At 48.8% G+C, this 16,522-nt stretch overlaps 1 protein-coding gene and 1 long non-coding RNA gene across 5 annotated transcripts in view; one reads left to right on the forward strand and one right to left on the reverse strand.

Annotated features, from left to right (window-relative positions):
* The window catches only part of LOC129051009 (uncharacterized), a 33,028-nt gene extending 25,333 nt beyond the window's left edge, over positions 1-7,695 (forward strand). The window contains exons 2-3 of the long non-coding RNA XR_008514962.2: positions 2,874-2,994; positions 7,431-7,695. This is a non-coding gene — a long non-coding RNA (uncharacterized LOC129051009). The remainder of the gene's footprint in view (positions 1-2,873; positions 2,995-7,430) is intronic.
* The window catches only part of MYH13 (myosin heavy chain 13), a 72,079-nt gene that overhangs the window by 16,594 nt on the left and 38,963 nt on the right, over positions 1-16,522 (reverse strand). For all 4 annotated transcript variants that reach the window (XM_024235576.3, XM_054537440.2, XM_054537439.2 and 1 more), the window contains 9 exons: positions 15,184-15,301; positions 14,208-14,331; positions 12,494-12,630; positions 9,977-10,232; positions 6,468-6,710; positions 4,014-4,190; positions 2,833-2,978; positions 2,637-2,727; positions 1,256-1,645 (listed from right to left, as the gene is read on the reverse strand). In XM_024235576.3, the coding sequence (XP_024091344.2) occupies positions 1,256-1,645; positions 2,637-2,727; positions 2,833-2,978; positions 4,014-4,190; positions 6,468-6,710; positions 9,977-10,232; positions 12,494-12,630; positions 14,208-14,331; positions 15,184-15,301 (1,682 nt within the window). The remainder of the gene's footprint in view (positions 1-1,255; positions 1,646-2,636; positions 2,728-2,832; positions 2,979-4,013; positions 4,191-6,467; positions 6,711-9,976; positions 10,233-12,493; positions 12,631-14,207; positions 14,332-15,183; positions 15,302-16,522) is intronic.

The following is a 16,522-nucleotide window of genomic DNA, read 5'->3' on the forward strand; positions in this document are numbered from 1 at the left end:
CCTCGGTGAGAGGCCCACAGCCCCACTTCTAGGGTCACCACTGCTTCTTCCAGCCCAGCCAAACAGCTCCTAGTACAGCTCAGAGCACCCTGCAAGGAGGGCAGGTGTTAAATCGAGGAGCACACATGCTCCACGAGGAGTTCTTTGCTTTGAGGCCATGCACAGAGGTGGGTTCACTATGAAGCTTGTGAAATAAGCTTCAGGACCTGCATTTGCATGAGCCACAGAGAGTCTGGGAGCTGCAGAAGGTTCGAGGGAAGAGGAGCCATCACAAGCAGAATATTCTAGAAGGCATTTCTGGCAAATGGCCCAAAGAGGCCTCAGGAGAAAAGAACTTGAGTCTTCAGGGTAACCTGCGACTTTTTTGTCTCATTATAAATATTAACTTTCATGCTTAATTTTCATATGTTTGTGTACTTTTTTCTTAAAGAGCCCCAATCGGCCAGGCACAGTGGCTCATGCCTATAATCCTAGCACTTTGGGAGGCCGAGGCGGGTGGATCACCTGAGGCCAGGAGTTCAAGGCCAGCCTGGCCAACATGGTGAAACCCCATCTCTACCAAAAATACAAAAATTCGCCGGGCCTGGTGGCGTGTGCCGCTACTTGGGAGGCTAAGGCAGGAGAATCGCTCGAACCTGAGAGGTAGAGGTTGCAGTGAGCTGAGATGGCGCCACTGCAATCCATTCTGGGGAACAAGAGCGAAACAGTGGTGCCAGATCATCCAATTGTGCTTGAATCAAGTGATCTTGATGCTTTGGTCTGAAAGTTTGTGTCCCCCCAAAATTCATAATTTCTAGTCCAGTGGTGTTGGGGGGTGGGTCTTTTGGGAGGTGATAAGGTCATGGGGGTGGAGCACTTATGAATGGGATTAGTGTTCTTAGAGGCCCGAGAGAACCTGTTCACCCCTTCTACCACATGAGGATGCAATGAGAAGGCACCATCTGTGAGGAACAGGCCTTCAACAGACACCGAATTTGCTGGCACTTTGATCTTGGACTTCCCAGCCTCCAAAATTGTGAGCGATAAATTTCTGTTGTTTATAAATTACCCAGTCTAAAATATTTTGTTACAGAAGCACAAATGGATAAGACAAAGGACGTGAGTGAATTTGAGGAACTGGAAACAGGCAGAAATAGGGAAGAGGGTTTCAGTGTAGAGCATGCAGTGGTTTGGAGGCATCAAATTACACGTGCCCAGGGGCAGGTGGCCGTCAAATGCCTTGCATTCTCCGAGAGCAGAAGGGCCAGTCAGGTACCTTTGACTTGGAGAGAGCCTCGATGTTGCTGGCCATGTCGTCGATCTCCATCTTCAGCTCGCTCTTCTCCTTCTCCAGCTTCTGCTTCACCCGCTGCAGGTTGTCAATCTGCTCCCCAAGCTCGGCCACACTATCTGCGTGCTTCTTCCTCAGGGTGGCCGCCGTGGCTTCGTGCTGCAGAGTGGCCTCCTCCAGGTCCCTGCGCATTTTCTGGAACTCAGCCTCCCGCTTCTTGTTCATCTCAATCTGGGCTGAAGTGGCCCCACTGGCTTCTTCCAGCCTCTCGCTGATCTCCTCCAGTTCCCCGGCCAGATCTGAGCGCTGCTTCTCAATCTTGGCTCTGAGTGTGTGTTCTGCTTCAGTTTCCTCCTCCAGCTCTTCTATGCGGGCCTGAAAGGATTACTCTATCAGGAATGTTATTGTGGAGGAGGGGGCAGCCCCCGTTGAGAGGGGCTGGGTGTCGAGGAATTGCGGGTAGGCAGCACGAGGCGGGTGGGTCATTTGAGGTCAGGAGTTTGAAACCAGCCTGGCCAACATGGTGAAACTCCGCCTCTACTAAAAATACAAAAATTAGCCGGGTGTGGTGGCGGGCGCCTGTAGTCCCAGCTACTCGGGAGGCTGAGGCAGGAGAATAGCTTAAACCTGGGAGGTGGAGGTTGCAGTGAGCAGCTGAGATTGGGCCACTGTGCTCCAGCCTGGGTGACAGAGCAAGACTCGGTCTCAAAAAAAAAAAAAAAAAAAAAAAAGAATACATTATAACATTAAATTGGTGAAAAAACTTGGAACTTGGAAACAACCTAAGTGTCCATGGATAAGAGAAGGCACAAACTGATTGTGATGGAGACTTGTTCTAGAAGTCTATGGAGCAGGTAGACACCAATCTATGTCTATCATGGATAGCTCTGCAGATCATGTTGCCAAAAGAAAGAAGCAAGTTGCAGAGTGATACTCTCAGTGTGATATGCTAAGAATATAAAGAAACAAGAACCTTTTCTGCATGTGCACTATATATTTTTTTGGGGTCTTAAATGTGTACAAAAACACATAGCAAAAGAGGCAGAAAGATGCACATCCCACTGAAACTGGCAATTAATTCTCAGAAGACGGGGAGGGCACTGGGCTTAGGGATGGTGATCAAAGCACCCTTATCAATAATATTTAGCTTTACTGGGCCTATTTTGAGCCTTTGCAAGGAAGTATGTTTATGGGTTACTTAGAACATTAAAATATTATTTTCAAAAACTAAAGGAAATGACAGGACATCTTCTCTAGCTTTAGCAAGAGGAAGGAAAGAAGCAGCTAAAGAAACAAGGGGGAAGGAGTGAGGAGGGGCGCTCTTGCAAAGGGATTGTCATGATTGGGAAGGTTTTGATGCTTTTACCTGCAGTTCTTTAATCTTCTTTTGAAACTGCAAACTGTGGACTTGTTCGTCATCTATTTTGGCTTGTAACTGACTGAGTTCAAACTCCTTCCTGCAAATAGATTAAAAAAAAAAAGAACATGAAATACAAGCCTCTTGGAGGGGGTGAAAGTTGGCATTTAGGCTGAGACACAGAGGTGGCAAAAGAAATATCTACTTTTTCAATTTCTCTTCTATTTGCTGCTTGTCATTTTCTAGATCCATAATGGATTCCTGGGACATTTTCAGATCTCCTTCCAGCTTCCTCTTCGCCCTTTCCAGGTCCGCCCGCAGTTTCTTCTCCTGCTCTAAGGAACCCTCAAGCTGAGAAGACACACAGGTAGAAAATTAAGCCCCTGCTGGGGAAATGTTTGCCCCTTTTATCTGGTGCAACCATACACGTGGCCTGGGGCTTCCTGGGGCTCCTGTAGGGTGCTGGCTGCAAGCCTCTGGCCCCAGGAGGAAGCAAGTCTTGCCCCTACCTCCCCTCTCTTCTGTCTTCCAGAAAAGGCTACCTAGGGTGGGGCTGGATCCCTCAGGGGCCTCCTGGTGCCTCTCTCAGCTGATTCCCACTTGGCCTGGCCCAGACTATGTTCCCTGTAGGGGTATGGTACCCATGGGTACACACTCTTGCACAGACAATACAAATGGGGGCTTCTGTGGACAGCACTGTGAAGGTCTGTGCTGCATACCGTCACGCCCTCCCTGCTAACATGCGACCACGGGAGGCAAGGAATTCGTGTGTGTGTATGTGTGTGCACACACACACATGCACACATAGGAACAGGAAACAGGGGTGTAGAGGAGGAGCACACCTACCCTGGGCTCAGAAACGTTAAAAGTTATCTAGAAAATCTCTAGCCACAATAATGAGTAAAACCTGAAAACTTCAAACGTGGCTCTTACATCAAGAACAATAATGTCATGTGACGGGGGCGGAAATAGTAATTTTCATGGCCACAAGTGGAACTCATCTTTAGTAACGTTACAACAGGATTGGAGGTTTTGGAACCCAAAGGACCTACAAGTGGATGCTAATAATAATGATGATGGTGATGATAGCAGTAGTAGCAGCTATGTTTTACTGAACACTTTCTGTGTGCTGAGCTTTCTGTGAAAACCCTCTGAGATGGAGCTATTTACATCGCCATTTCACAAGGCACAAACTGAGGCTTTGCAAGGGTAAGCAGCTTGCTCAGTATCCCAGACTCCTTCAGGGTCAGGGTGGGGCTGAGATCTGAATTTAGGGATGCTGATTCCAGAGTCTGACCTCTCAAGCCCTGTGTCCTAGTTAGACCGTCTCTTGTCTGTGCTTCCACAAGTGATAAATGCTAAAGCATAGTAGTAAAATATCCTCACATCATCTGTTTGCTGTTCAAGCTTGGCATTTATTTTGATTAGACCATTGACTTTATCTTCTTCAACCTGAAGATCATCCAGTGTTTGCTGATGGGCCTCCTGTAGAGATTTCTTTTCTTTGGTCAATTTGGAAATGTTTTCTTCAAGTGCTGTCATTTCTTCGGAAAGATTCTTTACCTGGGACAATATCAACACCGATTTAACATGGAAACGATTAAGCCAGAAGCTCCCATCAACAAAAGCTATTGCTTCTTTGCTCATTTTTCCTCTTTCCCTTTTCTTTTTGGCTACTACTTTTTTACCTCCTGGAATTGACAGACTGTCAGTTCTTCATCTTCCTTAATGGCCTATCATGGTGCCTCAAATTCTCCCATTAGGATTATTCATTTAAGGAGGGCATTATATTTTACAAGGAAGGGCACTTTAAAAATGCAAATGTGCTACCTCTGAAGGGTAACACATCAATCTGTATTCGCTCATAATACGTCTGTGGAAATGTGTTTGTTAGGTTGGCTGAACAGGGTTTAGAATGAGGCAGGAAGGGGAGGAGAGGCGTGAGGTGCTATGCAAGAAAATTCACACCAGGCGCGGTGGATCATGCCTGTAATCCCAGCACTTTGGGAGGCCGAGGCGGACGGATCATGAGGTCAGGAGATCGAGACCATCCTGGCTAACATGGTGAAACCTCGTCTCTACGAAAAATGCAAAAAAAAAAAAAAATTAGCCAGGCATGGTGGTGGGCACCTGTACTCTCAGCTACTCAGGAGGCTGAGACAGGAGAATCGCTTGAAATCAGGAGGCAGAGGTTGCAGTGAGCCGAGATTGCACCATTGCACTCCAGCCTGGCGACAGAGCGAGACTCCGTCTCAAAAATAAAGACAGAAAGAAAGAACGGAAATTCAGAACGGGAGTGCTGTGTTATCGGGAAGCAGGAGGAGGGCACCCAACACGGAACTTGAAGGAAGTAAGTGAAACCTTTTTCTGCATCCAACAGGCTTCCAGATCAGAAGTTGCTAACTCCTAATCTATGGGCTGAATCTGGCCGTATTTTCTTTAGTCCACATAGCAGTTTACAATGTTATCATTTACAGTGTTACAGTTTTTTGTTTGTTTTCTGAGACAGAGTCTCACTCTGTCACCCAGGCTGGAGTGCAGTGGCGCAGTCTCAGCTCACTGCAAGCTCCACCTCCCGGGTTCACGCCATTCTCCTGTCTCAGCCTCCTGAGTAGCTGGGACTACAGGCGTCCACCACCACGCCCGGCTAATTTTTTGTATTTTTAGTAGAGACGGGGTTTCACCGTGTTAGCCAGGATGGTCTCGATCTCCTGACCTCGTGATCTGCCGACCTTGGCCTCCCAAAGTGCTGGGATTACAGGCATGAGCCACCGCACCTGGCCCTATATTTCATTTTCTTACATTTTTCCACCATTTAGCAGTAGGTATTTAATATTTGGTGTGCACACCCCATTGCTCCTAATGGCTACGTAGTGCTCCCTGCTGTGTATCTACTACATTTTAGTTCTCCGTTTTCCCCGTGGTGGACCCTGGCACTGCCTCCAGCTGTCTCCCGCAAGCAATGCCATTACAAACACCCTAGGACATGTCGCCTTGTGGACAGGTGGAAGAATTCCTTGATCTATACATCCAGGAGCAGATTTGCTGGGTCGTAGGGTATCTGGATTCTTAATTTGACTAAGTAATTCCAAATAACTTTCCCAAAGGCTGCATCAGTCTCTGTCCTGCCGGTACCCGCTCCTCTCAGTCAGTCCTTGGTATTATCCAGTCTTCTGCCTCCTTCACTATCTGCCTGACCCCTGTAGGCCTTCTTGTTTGCAATCCCTGTGCTTGACGCTATGGGAAATGAAGAAGAATATGAAACAGTCCTTCCTCTCAAAGAAATGCTAGAAGTCTGTGATACAGCCAGGGAGGGTTGAGAAGAGCCTATGGAGCTGGGCACAGTGGCTCACACTTGTAATCCAAGCACTTTGAGAGGCTGAGGTGGGTGGATCACCTGAGGTTAGGAGTTCCAGACCAACTTGGCCAACATGGTGAAACCCTGTCTCTACTAAAAATACAAAAAATTAGCTGGGCATGGTGGTGCGCGCCTGTGATCCCAGCTACTCGGGAGGCTGAGGCAGGAGAATTGCTTGAACCCGGGAGGCGGAGGTTGCAGTGAGCCAAGATGGTACCACTGTAGCGAGATCTGCCTGGGCGACAGAGCAAGACTCCGTCTCACAAAAAAAAAAAAAAAAAAAGAAGAAGAAGAGTCTATAGGATAGAAAAGACAGCAGAGGACAGAACTTGTTGGGACTTAACTATCCTTCACCTTGACTCCAGCATCCCGTTTCTGGGCAATGTTATATTGACTGGACTCCTACGCCACTCTTTCTCCTCCTTACAGAGAGAGAGTGAAGCCTGGTTAAGACACTGTGGGAGTCCCTGGGGTTTGTGCACCTTGTTCTCTGTGGCATGCTTCTCCTTTTCAACTTTCGTCAAGGTCAGCTCCAGGTCATCAATGTCTCTCTTGAGAGAGGAACATTTATCTTCCAGATTCCTCTTCTTGGCAACCAGTTCAGAATTCATCTCCTCTTCCTCTTCCAATCTCTCAGTCAGCTCCTTGACTTTTGCTTCCAGTAGGATCTTGCTTTTGATGAGTCCTTCACACCGTTCCTCAGCGTCCATCAGATTTTCTGTTTCCTGAAAGAACCAGTTCATTTTATGTTTTGATTGGCCTCTTTGAAAATGCTACAAAGAAAGGGTATCACCCTCTAAAAGCCTATTATCTACACCTAAGCCAAGAAATGGGTCATGCACACACATGCACACACACGTGTACATAAACTTAGATATCACCCATAAACACATTTTTTTTTTTTAGATGGAGTTTCGCTCTGTGGCCCAGGCTGGAGTGCAGTGGCGCGATCTTGGCTCACTGCAAGCTCCGCCTCCCAGGTTCCAGCGATTCTCTGCCTCAGCCTCCCGAGTTGCTGGGATTACAGGCGTGTGCTACCATGCCTGGCTAATCTTTGTATTTTTTGTAGAGATGGGATTTCACCATGTTGGCCAGGCTGGTCTCAAACTCCTGACCTCAGGTGATCCTTCCGCTTCGGCCTCCCAAAGTGCTGGGATTACAGGCATGAGTCACTGCACCTGGCCTGTATACATGTTTTTTTTTTTTTTTTTTTTTAACTAGCAAGGACATTGCTTATAGAAATTCACATATAATAATTTGTTCATTTATTTATTTAGAGACAAGGGCTTGCTCTGTTGCCCAAGCTAAAGTGCAGTGGTGTGAGTATAGCCCACTGCATCCTCACACTCCTGTGCTCAAGTGATCCTCCCACCTCAGCCTCCCAAGTAGCTGGAACTACAAGGTATGTGCCACCATGACCGGCTTCTTTTTTTGTGTGTGTACAGGTGGGGCCTCCATGTGTTGCCCAGGCGTGTCTCAAACTTTTAGCCTCAAGTGATCCTCCTGCCTCAGCCTCCCAAAGTGCTGAGACTACAAGTGTGAGCCACCATGCCTGGCCTCACTTATAATAATTTCAAACAGAGGAGTTCGTGAAATTACAAGTTCACTTTAAAGAATGAAGTCTCTAGAAATTTGCCACATTTGAACAGCTGGTCATCTCACTCTTCCTGCTACCACCAGTTGGAAAATGACTCATCTACTCTATGTTATCTCAAGCTGACAAAATAGTTTCAAAACATTACTATCTTTTAACTTTCATTAAATTTGTTTTTAAATGTATACATTTATTTATTTTCTAGAGATAAGCTCTCACTATGTTGCCCAGGCTGGTCTCGAGCTTCTGAGCTCAAGTGATCCTCCTGCCTTGGCTTCTGAAAGTGTTGGGATTATAGGCCTGAGCCACCAGGCCTGGTCCTTTCAACGGAAAAGTTCTGCCTATGTCTCCTTAGCTGTGTCTCCTCGAACCACAGAACAGAAAATTAAAAACACCCAAGAATTCGTGATTGAATACATATGTCCCAGAAGATGCTGCAGTGAGTCTCTTGGACAGACCAAGATCAGCTACTTCTGTTCTAAATTGGGCTGTATCTTCCCATATAAGAGTATTTATTTATTTATTTATTTATTTATTTATTTATTTATTTATTGAGACGGAGTCTCACTCTGTTGCCAGGCTGGAGTGCAGTAGCGCAATCTCGGCTCACTGCAACCTCCGCCTCCTGGGTTCAAGTGATTCTCCTGCCTCAGCCTCCTGAGTAGCTGGGACTACAGGTGCCCACCACCACGCCCAGCTAATTTTTGTATTTTTAGAAGAGAGGGGGTTTCACCATGTAGGCCAGGATGGTCTCGATCTCTTGACCTCATGATCCACCCGCCTCGGCCTCCCAAAGTGCTGGGATTACAGGCGTGAGCCACGCCCGGCCCATATAAGAGTATTTTAAGACACACACTGCAGGGTAATGCACGGGAGGAGACTGGCAAGCATGCGTGCTAACGTTTACTGAACATCTATAAACATGAGCTGTGTGCCAGGCATTTTACAGGCATTAACCACTCTGATTCTTCAACAGCTGGATGAGGTGAGTACTCTGACTATGCCCATTTTACAGACGAGACAACGGAAGCACAAAGAGGATATGTAGCTCGTCCAAGGTCACGCAGCTATCAGGTGGAGCATCTGGGATAGAAACCCAGTTATCTTGTTCCAAGAACTGTTCTTTTGTCCGCTGTACCTGGGAAAGTGCTCCTATTAACTCACTATAGTGATTGGGAAAGTGAAAAGGGGAGTGGAAAATGCTCTGTATAAAAACAAAAGGTAAAAGTATTTGGGGATTTATTAAAAAGGGAAAATTATAAACGCCTTCACTCTGTGAAAGAGACAATTATATTGCCCCATTTCTTTTCCTTTCTTTCTTCTTTTTTTTTTTTTTTTTTGAGATGGAGTCTTGCTCTGTTGCCAGGCTGGAGTGCAGTGGCACGATCTCGGCTCACTGCAACCTCCACCTCCTGGGTTCAAGCGATTCTCCTGCCTCAGCCTCCTGAGTAGCTGGCACTACCAGCGTGTGCCACCATACCTGGCTAATTTTTTTTTTTTTTTTGTATTTTTAGTAGAGACGGAGTTTCACCGTGTTAGCCAAGATGGTCTTAATCTCCTGACCTTGTGATCTGCCCGCCTTGGTCTCCCACAGTGCTGGGATTACAGGCGTGAGCCACCGCGTCCAGCCTATACTGCCCCATTTCTTCAATAAAACTATATATCTTTAAAGCACTTTTTTTTTTTTTTTTTTGAGATCAGAGTCTCACTGTGTTGCCCAGGCTGGAGTGCAGTGGCATGTTCTCAGCTCACTGCAACCTCGACTACCTGGGCTCAGGTGATCCTCCCACCTCAGCCTTCTGAGTATCTTGGACTAGAGACATGCACCACCGTGCCTGCTAGTTTTTAAAATTTTTTTTATAGAGATGGGGTTTTGCCATGATACCCAGGCTGGTCTTGAACTCCTGGGCTCAAGCGATCCTCCCACCTCGGCCTCCCAAAGTGTTGGGCTTACAGGCATGAGCCACTGCGCCCGGCCTAAAGCACTTTTTACATATTATTGTAAATAATATATAGAAAATTACTCTTGCTACTTTGAATTGGGTTATTTAATTTTGATTATTTTTATTTTTATTGATTTTTAAAAGCTGTGGTGCATATTCATGTGACACATATATATCCCTCATGCCCACAGCAAAATATATCTAACTCTACGATGAGGGGAGAAATCAGGGAGAGCACAAATTCTCTTTGCAGACATAATTTCCGGCAGTCACTACTTTGCTAAGCCCGGGACCAGGCATCCTTTTACGAGCAAGGTGGTGCTGCAATACTCCGCGTGACCACTGGGTGGCACCACTGTCTCTCGAATAGACACCTGATGGCGCCCTCAATGTTCCTCCCCCTTTTCTGTCCTCCAGAGTCTGTGTTTTGCGTTCTCAAGTAGAAGGTACTTACAGACTGGACCTGCAATTGGAGGTCATTCTTCTCCTGCAGGAGTGAGACCATTTTCTCCTCCAGCTCCTTCCGGCGAGCCTCGGATCGGGCCAGTTCTTCCTTGGTCCTCTCAAAGTCTTCCTTCATGGTGGCCATCTCCTTCTCGGCCTCTGCACTCTTCAGCAGGGGCTTGATTTTGAAGAACAGGTTCATCCAGGGCCAGTGCTTGACGTTCATAAAAGAGCGGATGTTGTACTGGATGCAGAAGATGGAGTCCCTGTACACCAATTAGTACTCACATTAATAAATCCAACAAGGTCTGGTCTCTGTACCCCCAACCTGTCCCCGACAGACACCATCCTCCACCCTTCTCGGTTAGGTGGGAAGGAGGTGCAGCCAAGCTTGGCAGATCCTCTGGATCCAGAGTAGGTCTGCAAATGAGGGGCAGAGGAAACGGAGGCACGTGCACAGGTTGGAAGGTAGGAGAGGGCGTGGGGCCACCTGCGTGCTCCTGGTCACCTGGCTGCCCTTTCCACCACTCTACTGCGAGTGCCCGCCTGAGGGCGTCGGTGACCTCCTAATGCTCAATGCAAGGAATAGCTTTCATTCCTATTTTATTGGGCCTTTCTCCCACGTTTGATGTATTAATCAGCTCTTAACTTTTGAAACTTTCTCTGCCTTAGATTCCATCAACATTTTTCCTGTTTCATTGTATTTTGCCATATGGGGGTCCCTCTTCCTGCTGAAGAAACCCAGGACTTGTCCTTGGTCATTTCCCAGTCTCTTGCCCTGGTAGAGTTGATCTGTCTTCCCAATTTCTTTCTTTTCTATTCTTTTTTTTTTTTTTTGATACCTTTTTTTTTTTGAGATGGAGTCTTGCTTTGTTACCTAAGCTAGAGTGCAATGGTGCAATATCGGCTCACTGCAACCTCTGCCTCCTGGGTTCAAGCAATTCTTCTGCCTCAGCCTCCCAAGTAGCTGGGATTACAGGTGTGCACCACCATGCCTGGCTAATTTTTATATTTTTAGTAGAGATGGGGTTTCACCATGTTGGCCAGGCCGGTCTCAAACGTCTGACTTCAGGTGATCCGCCTGCCTCGCCCTCCCAAAGTGCTGGGATTACAAGCGTGAGCCACCACAACCAGCCTGTATTCCTAATTTCTACTGCTGTTTTCATCCCAGCGTCACCCACATGATCTCCTCCCCTTCACCCTCCACAGCCTTATATTTACATAGCTTAAGGATTCCTGAACACTGGCTTCTCTTTCCCTTCTTGAGATTCTTTTCATCTCCGTGCTGGCTTCCATTTGCTTCACCAAGCTTGATGCCTGGGAGTGATTCCTGACGCATACGTGATGGCGGTTCATTATGGCTCTGACAGTCAGAGCCACACGGGATCAGGGAACCAGGGAGAACAGGCTCCCTCCCACACTCCTCTCTCCCTCCAATCCCTGCAGGTGACTAGTCATCAATGCTGCTATTCCTTCTCTTGAATTATCGAAGGAAAAAGACTTAAACATTCCTTTAATCCATGCCCTCCTCTCTCACCCAACCATGTCCTACTTCAGGTCCTTGTCATCCCTTGTTTGGACTTCTACCACACTGTAGCCTTGCCCCGTCATAGCCTTTGTGTTCACTCTCCTAGCTGCCAGAGTGACGCAATCCTACCCCTTGTCTCTGCACACACCTTCTACAGCTCTCCATCAATGACAGGGTCCAGCCTGGGTTTCTGAATGTGACATATGGGGACCTCCACTACCTGCCTCTTGTTCTATATTCCAATGACAGCCACCAGCTTGTCCAGCTTCCTCCCAGACCACCCACTCTCAGGTTATGTAGAGCTTCAGAAAGTGCTTGCTTCAGCTGGGCGCAGTGGCTCATGCCTGTAATCCCAGCAGTTTGAGAGGCCAAGGTGGGCGGATCACCTGAGGTCAGGAGTTCAAGACCAGCCTGGCCAACATGGTGAAACCCCATCTCTACTAAAAACCAAACCAAACCAAACAAACAAACAAAAAAATTAGCCAGGCATGGTGGTGCACACCTGTAATCCCAGCAACTAGGGAGGCTGAAGTGGGAGAATCGCTTGAACCTGGAAGGTGGAGATTGCAGTGAGCTGAGATTGTGCCACTGCATTCCAGCCTGGATGACAGAGCAAGACTCTGTCTAAAAGAAAAAAGAAAGTGCTTTCTTCTTGCTGACACCTTCATGCCAATTCCAACCCCCTCATCAGGCTGGGGGCTTATTCTTGCCAGTTCCCTATCCCCCGACTAGAACTGGAACATTGAGCTTGTCACAGGCTTTAAAACCAGCCATGCACGCGTCTGCTTCCCTTTGTGACCCCGTGAGGCAGGGTTCATTTCTGTCTCTCCAGCGCCATGCAGAGCGCTCGGCCCAGGATTGCCACTCAGTAGATGTGGGTTAAACAAATGAAGGAAAGAAAGAGCAAGCACATGGAAATCCCAAGACTAAAAGCAGGAAGCGACAATCAGCTGCTAAGCAGAGAGAGCAGGATAAGGTGGAGGTGAGGGTCTGTATCACCTCCTCTCCATCATCTTCTTGAACTCCACCCGCATCAGGTACCCCCTGCACATGGCCTGTGTGCGCGTCATCAGCGTCACCAGCTTCTCATCTCTCATCTCCTCCAAAAGCCCCAGGAGCCCAGCTTTGAAAAACACCTGCATTAAAAGACAGAGGAGCCTTGATCTTTTTCCCCAGCAGGTGTTCAGCCGGGCCCTTGAGGGGGCCTGTTTCTGCCCAACTCTGAGGCTCAACCCTCAGAGCACAGCAGGGGCAGCAATTCCGTTTCCAGGACTTGCTTCTCAGCAGCTCTGGTCTCCTCAGTGGCTCCTCCTGGGCAGTGAGGCAGCCTGGTCCAGAGTCTGTTCCAAGCTGGACACGGTGGCTCATGCCTGTAATCCCAGCTCTTTGGGAGGCCGAGGCAGGTGATCATTTGAGATCAAGAGTTCGAGACTAGCCTGGCCAACATGGTGAAACCCTATCTCTACTAAAAATACAAAAATTTTCCGGGCGTGGTGGTGGGGACTTGTAATCCCAGATACTCAGGAGGCTGAGGCAGGAGCATCACTTGAGCCTGGGAGGTGGAGGTTGCAGTGAGCAGAGATTGCGCCATTGCACTCCAGCCTGGGTGACAGAGCAAGACTCTGTCTCAAAACAAAACAAACAAACAAAACAACAACAACAACAACGACAAAAACAACGTGTGTTCCAGGCCCCACCAACCCACAGAGACCAGTTCTGACAGAGCTCACGTACTGGAAACAAAGATGAGTCCAGAAAGAAACCATGGGACGCAATTGTGCCCAGATCAGAGAGATTCACAGATGCATTGGCTTCACCCTCTTCTTCTGTCCATCTGGGAAGGTTGGTCCCACCCTCAGGCCCACTTCGCCCACTCCCTCCATAACATTCCAGGGAAACCAAGCACCCTCTGGGGCCAGCAGGCTCTTCCTTGGTGGGGACCCCCAGCCTGCCCGTTTCTGAGATGTGGATCTTTGGAGGCAGGCGAGGATTTGAAGCTGACCTTTGCCGCTTGCTATCTATCCATGTGTGACCTTGAGTAAGTTTCTTGACCTCCCAAGAACCTGATGAGTAAGTGCCACCCTTATCACCATCACTCTCACCTCTCTGGTTAGTGAGGAGTCAGTGAAGTACGTGCAGGAGGCTTCTCACAGGGCTGATCCTCACGTGCTCAATAAATGGCAGCTAGTTTGTCTTTGTTTTTGTGTTTTGAGACAGGGCTTCACTTTGTTGCCCAGGCTGGAGTGCAGTAGTGTGATCAAGCGCACTGCAGCCTCCATCTCCTGGCCTCAAGAAATCATACTTCAGCCTCCCAAAAGCACGGGATTATAGGCATGAGCCACTGCGCCCCGCCTGGTAGCTGGTTTTATTGTTTATAGTCTTTCTCCTCAAGGCCTCAGTATCGCTGGAGTCCTCTCTACGTTCTCCTCTCTCTTCAGCTCTTTCTTACCTCTGGGACACTAGAGTTCCCCGTTGGCTTTTCCTGTCCTTGCCGCATGGTGGGGCTCAGGCTTCCAATCTAAGCTTTCGGCCACTTACAAACCAACAGGGAGACAAGCTCTGTCTACCTAGACACAGAGCTCCCCTTACCTGGGCGACTGGGCAAGGACGGTCAGGTGGACCAGAAGGGGAAGGGGACCCTTTTTCTGATCAGCTAACAAGCAGCCCAGGGCTGTGGGGTTACTAGGGGAGTCCCAGCCTCGCCTGTGCTCACCTTGGTGTTGCCGAACCTGAACTGCTCCCGGTCCACATCGATGGAGTTGAGGAGCTTCTCCGAGGCGTTTTTGCTGTCAATGAACTGCCCTTCAGGGATGGCACTGGCATTGAGGATCCGATACCTAAGGAGAGAGGACATTTCCTGAATGGATTCCAATCCCCGAAAGGCTTCATAGCTGAGACCAGCCTTCTAGAATCTTCTCCTGCTCAAGCCTTAGGAGGAAGTGGAATACTGTACAGCTGATCTGGGAGATGGGAATAGCTAGGGGCTGATTCTAGCAGGGGGGCTTGAATCAGCCCCCTTGGGAGAGAAGCAAGGTGGGTGGGAGAGAAGCATGAAAGAAGGGGGCCCAGCTGAGTGCATGGCGGGAAGTTTGCTTTCAGAGGAAATGGTTCTTCTCTGGCTTAAAAGAGGCCTTGAAATCTACCGTGACCTGCAGGCCCTAGTTCTCCTCCTTCTGGAAGGTCCTCTCCTGTCCTCCATCCTGGACAAGGCCCGGACTTGGGCAACCCAATGGCGGCTCAGAGGAGAGAGTTAGTCTAGAGCTGTGGGCCTCAGCTGGGTGTGATTTGGCAATGTCTGGAGAGTTTTGATTGTCACAGCTCGGTGGGGAGGGGTGTGGTTTGCTACCACATCTCTGAGTAGAGGGCAGAGTTACTGCTAAAATCCTCCCACACCCAGCACAGCCTCCACAATAAAGGACGATCTAGCGTGAATGTCCGTAGTACGGAAGTTGAGACATCCTGGTGCAGAGCCACAATCAGGCTAGAGGGTCTGGGCTCTGAATTTGGAACCACTTGGGCTGGCCCAGCACTCACTGTGGGCATGGGATCAGTTCCTCTAGCAAGAGATGAAGTCTGTGGAAACTCTGGGGGGCTTGGGAGCTCACCAAATACGCAGGTCAAGAAATGTCTTAGGGAAATGCAAAAGGTGCCCTCGAAGGAGAGAGATGCATAGGAGAGAGGGAGCCTACCGCTGCTTGAAGTCAGCATAGAGGATCCGGCTGGGAAATCCCTTCCTGCAAATCCGGATGCCCTCGAGGACCCCGTTACAGCGCAGCTGGTGCATGACCAAGTAGTGGTCCATCACACCTGGAGAGAGAACGTCCCGGAGGTGTGCCTGTGACCCCTTCCTTTGTTGTTGACTGTCTGAGGCACCATGAGACCCTCCAACACATCCACGCTTGAGTGGGAGAGTCAGTGCCAGCTCCAAGGTAGAGGGCTGGGGGTGGCTACAGCCTGCCTGCAGGTCCCGCAGTAGAAATAATCCCAACCTCTTGGGGAGATGCTAGCACCCCATAACCATGGCAATAAGAGCCAAAGCATTGCGCTTTCTGTCCTCAGCCCTGACTCTGCAGCAAGGCTGCAAAAGCTGCAGAGTGAGTACGGGGTGATGGGATAACCTGAGATGTCTTCTTGCATCTACACAAGGATGGGGATGGAAAAATCTTCAGGCTGTGGCTGCAGAAGAGTAACCCAGCAAAGAAGAGGAGGCCGGATGGGCGTGGTGGCTCACGCCTATAATCCCAGCACTTTGGGAGGCCGAGGTGGGCGTATCGCCTGAGGTCAGGAGTTTGAGACCAGCCTGGCCAACATGGTGAAACCCAGTCTCTACAAAAAATACAAAAATTAGCCAGGCGTGGTGGCCCACACTTGTAATCCCAGCTACTTGGGAAGCTGAGGCAGGAGAATCGCTTGAACACAGGAGGCGGGGGTTGCAGTGAGCTGAGATTGAGCCATTGCACTCCAGCCTAGGTAACAAGAGTGAAACTCCACCTCAAAAAAAAAAAAAAGAAGAGGCTGTGGGAGGGGACCCAGAAGGGGGTTGAAGGTAGGGCGGCAGTCATCTGCTGACCACTCAGCCCCTGCTCTAGGAATCGGGGGAGAAATGGAGCTTAGCTGGAAGGAGAGGAGGTAGAGGGGCAAGCCCCTCTGGGGAGGTAATGTGGGTGCTCGTGGTAACCAGCCTGGGTCAGGCACAAATCAAACTAGGATGGAGAAAATTCTGTCTCAGGTCTGCGTGAGGGGTTAGAGGAGAGGGGCTATGGCAACCTGGTGGCTTCTCTTTGTGGGCTCCCTAAGTTGCTGGGATGGGAGTGGTGGGGCCAAGGCTGGCTTTGACTTAACCTTAGGGAAGCTTCTAGAATGCCCACATGCTTCCCTGGTAGCTGTGGGGAGACATCACTATACAATTAGATGATTTTTAAGGCTTTGGTAGAGCTGCACTGTCAGATACAGTAGTGACCGGCCACATGTGGCTATTTACATTTAAATTCATTAAAATTAAAAATTAATTAACATTTTAAAACTTTT

The sequence above is a fragment of the Pongo abelii genome, chromosome 19, assembly GCF_028885655.2.
Source record: "Pongo abelii isolate AG06213 chromosome 19, NHGRI_mPonAbe1-v2.0_pri, whole genome shotgun sequence".
NCBI lineage: Eukaryota > Metazoa > Chordata > Mammalia > Primates > Hominidae > Pongo > Pongo abelii.